Source organism: Vicia villosa, linkage group LG1 (assembly GCF_029867415.1).
Source record: "Vicia villosa cultivar HV-30 ecotype Madison, WI linkage group LG1, Vvil1.0, whole genome shotgun sequence".
Taxonomy (NCBI): Eukaryota; Viridiplantae; Streptophyta; class Magnoliopsida; order Fabales; family Fabaceae; genus Vicia; species Vicia villosa.
The window spans coordinates 135576804-135581245 of NC_081180.1; the positions used below are offsets into that span (position 1 = coordinate 135576804).

At 34.3% G+C, this 4442-nt stretch overlaps 1 protein-coding gene across 1 annotated transcript; it reads right to left on the minus strand.

The window, feature by feature from the left end:
* Window positions 1-634: 634 nt before the first annotated feature.
* LOC131644265 (AT-hook motif nuclear-localized protein 6-like) lies at window positions 635-4239 on the minus strand. The gene is made up of 5 exons (XM_058914720.1): window positions 3460-4239; window positions 2035-2138; window positions 1694-1822; window positions 1336-1497; window positions 635-1256 (listed from the first exon to the last, which is right to left on the minus strand). Exons 1-5 carry the CDS (start codon window positions 3821-3823, stop codon window positions 939-941), a joined length of 1077 nt encoding a protein of 358 aa, XP_058770703.1. The 5' UTR covers window positions 3824-4239; the 3' UTR covers window positions 635-938.
* Window positions 4240-4442: the final 203 nt, after the last annotated feature.

The following is a 4442-nucleotide window of genomic DNA, read 5'->3' on the forward strand; positions in this document are numbered from 1 at the left end:
AATACCCAACTCAAACACCATAGTTTGGTTTGGATTCTGGTTGGGTTCGGGTTAGCAGGAACCAATTAACACCCCTAACGATCACACCACAAAAAACCTTGGAGACAATTTTGTAAGAATGATCAATGACCCGGTAAGAGAAGGCTCATATCTAATTCAGATCTTGAACCCCTCATCAAACTCTCATGTATAAAGAGTTCCACCCAAAGAAATCTGATTCAGATCTTGAACCCCTCGTCAAACTCTCATGTATAAAGAGTTCCACGCAAAGAAAGAAGTATGATATTAAATTCATTCTCACTCTTACATTATTTTTTATTCTCTAAGTTAGAGGGCTAACGTTGCATGTCAGCCCTCTCTCCTGGAAACTTACTTCACCATGCCAAAATTTTATTTCATTGTTCATTGAACAATTCTAGTCCCTCAACAGAAGAAAACCCATCTCAATTTATTCAAGAAACAAACATACTAATTTAAGCAACTAATGTATGTATATTAAAAAGATGATGGCAATAGCTCTAGTTTCAAAAAGTTTCAAAAACAGTTATAATCATCAATTAATTGATTGACTAGAAAACTATACTAGTATATGAATTATAAAAAGGAAGAGTGACCTTTTATCAACAAGAGAAGGTAAAAGCCTAAGAAGCTGCAGATATGCAAATTCTTCTTTCACAACAAAATAACAGTTTACATCACATCCACTCACACTTAATTTAGCATCCATATTATAGCACAAGAAGTAACCTATATCTAATTGATACCATAATGAGTAAACAAAACATTTCTAAAGATACATAAGGGGAACAAAACAACAACAACGTGGAAAACTAACACCTACCACTAAACATTGCAACTTTTGACACATGATGACAACCATAATTCTGTCTTGACAAGTTAATTTTGAGAGCATCAGTGTAGTATGAGGTTGAGTCAACTCAAGCATTTGATTGGCTATGATTAGAATCCTTTTCAGGTAAAGGATCTTTGTCATCAGCAGATGAATTGTTCCTAGAGTCTTGAACATTGTTGTTGTTGTTGTTGAAAGAAACAATTTTCTCTTCTTGAAATGCAGCAGGTGTCATAATAGGTTTCACACCACCAAAACTTACTTCGTTAGACGTGTGATGATGATGATGATGATTAACATGTGGAGGAGGATGATTATGTTTAATGGTTGATATATTATGCTCCACCCGCTGCTTCTTGCTTTTATCGTCTAGATGGTGGTTAGGAAGAAAACTTCCCACAACAACCTGATGCATGCACAAGATAGTGAGTGTTGGAAAGAGATTACAACACTTTCCGTTTATCGAATATACTTTTGAGGATTACCTGGACAGGACCAGAAGCTATAAGCAAACCAGCGAGCCCACCGCCTAATACTCGACCATCCGGACCTGCCAAAGAGACGCTCATTCCACCAGATCTGCTTCTTGTAATTCCATTCTCAGTTGGCATAAAGGAACCAGACAAGGAAAGAATCTCAAACCGTCCCTGTAAAAGCACACGGTATGAGAAAGAATCTAATAGATGAGCCTTCCCTTTAAGGGGAATTAATGTAAAATTGATATATGATATCTAGAATAAATACACAGAATACAAGAGGGCGAGGGCTGTATTTAAACCGAGGACATTATGGTACATATTTTCCAATCTGATAGAGAAACAAATTAATGCATATTGAACTCACCTCATATGTTAAAGTACCCCCTGAAGAAGTCGATTGACGGAGTGTAACATTTGAAATTGTGCCAGTTGCAGAGAGAATGCATATAGCACGTGATCCTTGTTGGGAGGACATAATTTTCATGGTGACATCCTAAGACACACGGTACAGAAACACGTGTAAAATAGATGAACAATAAGCATACACAAGGTACTGAAAAATGTATATAGAATATCAACATAGGAAAAGAACAACATTATTTGCATCAGGCATTCATACATACATGATTTGATTGGTGTAGACTTATAGTAACATCATAACTTAACTTCGGGATATAGGCACTAAAAGGGAAGTGAATAGATTACCTCGCCAGAATTCACTGTAAGTATATAAGCCATGAAATTGGCACCTACTGCCTTAGCAATTCCCTCACCTGCACCTGCACCTGCACTTGCACCTACACTTACACCTACGTAAAATACATAAAGGAGGATTAATTGATGGAGAAAAACAAGAAATGTAATAATGGAAGTCCAGAGTGGATCTTCCTTTATAATTTAGAAACATAAGAACAACAACCAGTTCATTCATAATTCAGATCATCCTGGTTATTATGTGAAATTTATCCTGCACAATGGGGCCTACTTGGATATTGGAAGATAAAGAAAAGGGAAACCAAACAAACAGAAATAGGAAAGAAAATGAAGTATTAAGTACTAATGATTTTTGCCATTTTTCTTTATTTTGTTGTTTAAAATGCTAGAAATAAAACAACATAGAAGCTACCGGCTTCTATTGGAAGCCTGTTCTGCAGAGGAGTGATTTTCTTGGTTGCTGCTACGCTCGCTTTACAGGTCAAAATGGCAGTGGTACCACTAGTTAATAAATGTTCAAAATGAAAAACTTAATATTAAGTATATTTTTATGTTTTTATATTTTTTTACAGAATATATTTTAGGGTTTTCTTCTAATACAAGGATATAAACATCAATTTTTTAGATACATTAAACCTTTGGATGCGTAAACTTGTTTGTTTTATGACTTTTTTGGTATTTACTCAAAGCTCCTATATTACATTTCAATGCATTTGACTGCAATATTGTTTGATACTACCGTTCTACGAGGCCACATAGTATCCATAACAATAGATAAGTTCCTATATTACAACATTATTCAAATCAGCCAACAAGGCAATTAGTAAACTAAGCTCTTAAAATTAATTACTAGATTAGGACTTAGACCAGTTCTATTCTAGCTGGTCCCTTCATTTACTCCGATGCAATCCTTTACTTCTTCTCATAAAGGAAAATAAGAAGCATCATATGCTACCCTAAACATAAACATAACCAAAAACTCACTTTCAACCACAAAAATATCCACATCCACCTCAGAATTTGTACTCAATCTGAAAAGGAATCTCAGTTATGGGTCCACTCAACTTCCCACCCCCCAAATGTAAACTCTATCACAATTCACTAGCAAAAATACAAAATTGCATATTCAAAACACATATCAGAGAAAATAACTACATCCATATCAATTAAAATTCAAAGCAAAAATTAAAATTAAAAGCATTTTCAATTATGTTATTCATCTATTTAAAAGGAAAATGACAAGAACCATTAGACTAGTAGATTCATCATTTCTTAAAAGCTGCAAATATAACAGTAAAAACAAAATCTTAAAAACATAAATAACAGTCAAACAAACACAAAGACTTACTAAAATTAAAAGCTTCAAAATATTTCAACCTTGAAATTGAAAAGATCAAAAAGCTATAAATAAACTACCTTGTCCAGGTGGACTTTCAAAATCAAACTTAAAAGCTGATTTCTTGATAGATTCGACAGGCTTCCCTCCACCCCTTTTCCAAGCAGAGAACTCTCCCGTCAACGGAATCGACGAAGAAATCGGCATCGGCGAAAGCGCGGTCACAGCCCCAGGAGCAGGCTTCCCATCTGGCCCATACTTCCTTGGCCTCCCCCTCTTCTTCTTCACCGCGGTCACCGGCATCGACACCGGCACCGTCACCATGGAAAAATCCAAATTGTTTTCAATCCTTGGAGCTCCATGGAAGCTCACTGGAACTTGATTACCCGCCACTGCATTCACAGCACCAAAATTCTCTCTTTCCTCCATTTTCATGCAAATCATAGAAAAACTAAGAAACCCAACACTTCTAAATTCGGTTTAAACCCTAACCATTCAAGATTCAAACGTTTTCACACACCAATCACACTAACAAGCTCAGAAAAATTCAAAATTAACTTCAAAAAACAGATTTTGATGCAGAAATTTCACAATCACAGATAAAGCTTCAAAAACAGCAATTTTTGTAAGAAATGATGAAAATTGAAGACCTAGAAATGGAATTGAAACAGTTGACCTTGGTCTCCGAGAAAATCGTAGCTCAAATCTGCACCATTGTAGAGAACAGAAAAAACTTTGAAATTACTGAAAAAAATTCTACAAATTCTGAAAATTACAAAGAAAAAAAATAAAAACTTTGGTTAAGAAAATCTGAAAACTGATTTATGAAATTTATGAAATTAGGGTTTTGATGGAAAAGGTTGAGTAAATAAATAAAGTTGATAAAAAAATTTGCAAAATTAAATAAATATTAAAATAAAGTAATTAAATATTCGGATTTTAATTATGAATTAATATTTTAATAGAAAAATTGGTATTATAAATTTTGGTTAAGAAAATGGTTCACGTCCGTCTTGGAAATTTAATAAAGTTGAATTAATAAATAACTGTGAATGCAGATACT

Excerpts from the sequence above, each read along its gene's own strand:
- LOC131644265 (XM_058914720.1), bottom strand. The coding sequence starts at position 3,823 with ATGATTTGCATGAAAATGGAGGAAAGAGAGAATTTTGGTGCTGTGAAT. Across the intron at positions 1,498-1,693 it reads GGGGTACTTTAACATATGAG|GGACGGTTTGAGATTCTTTC; the intron begins GTGAGTTCAATA and ends GTGCTTTTACAG. Across the intron at positions 1,257-1,335 it reads TAGCTTCTGGTCCTGTCCAG|GTTGTTGTGGGAAGTTTTCT; the intron begins GTAATCCTCAAA and ends TGCATGCATCAG.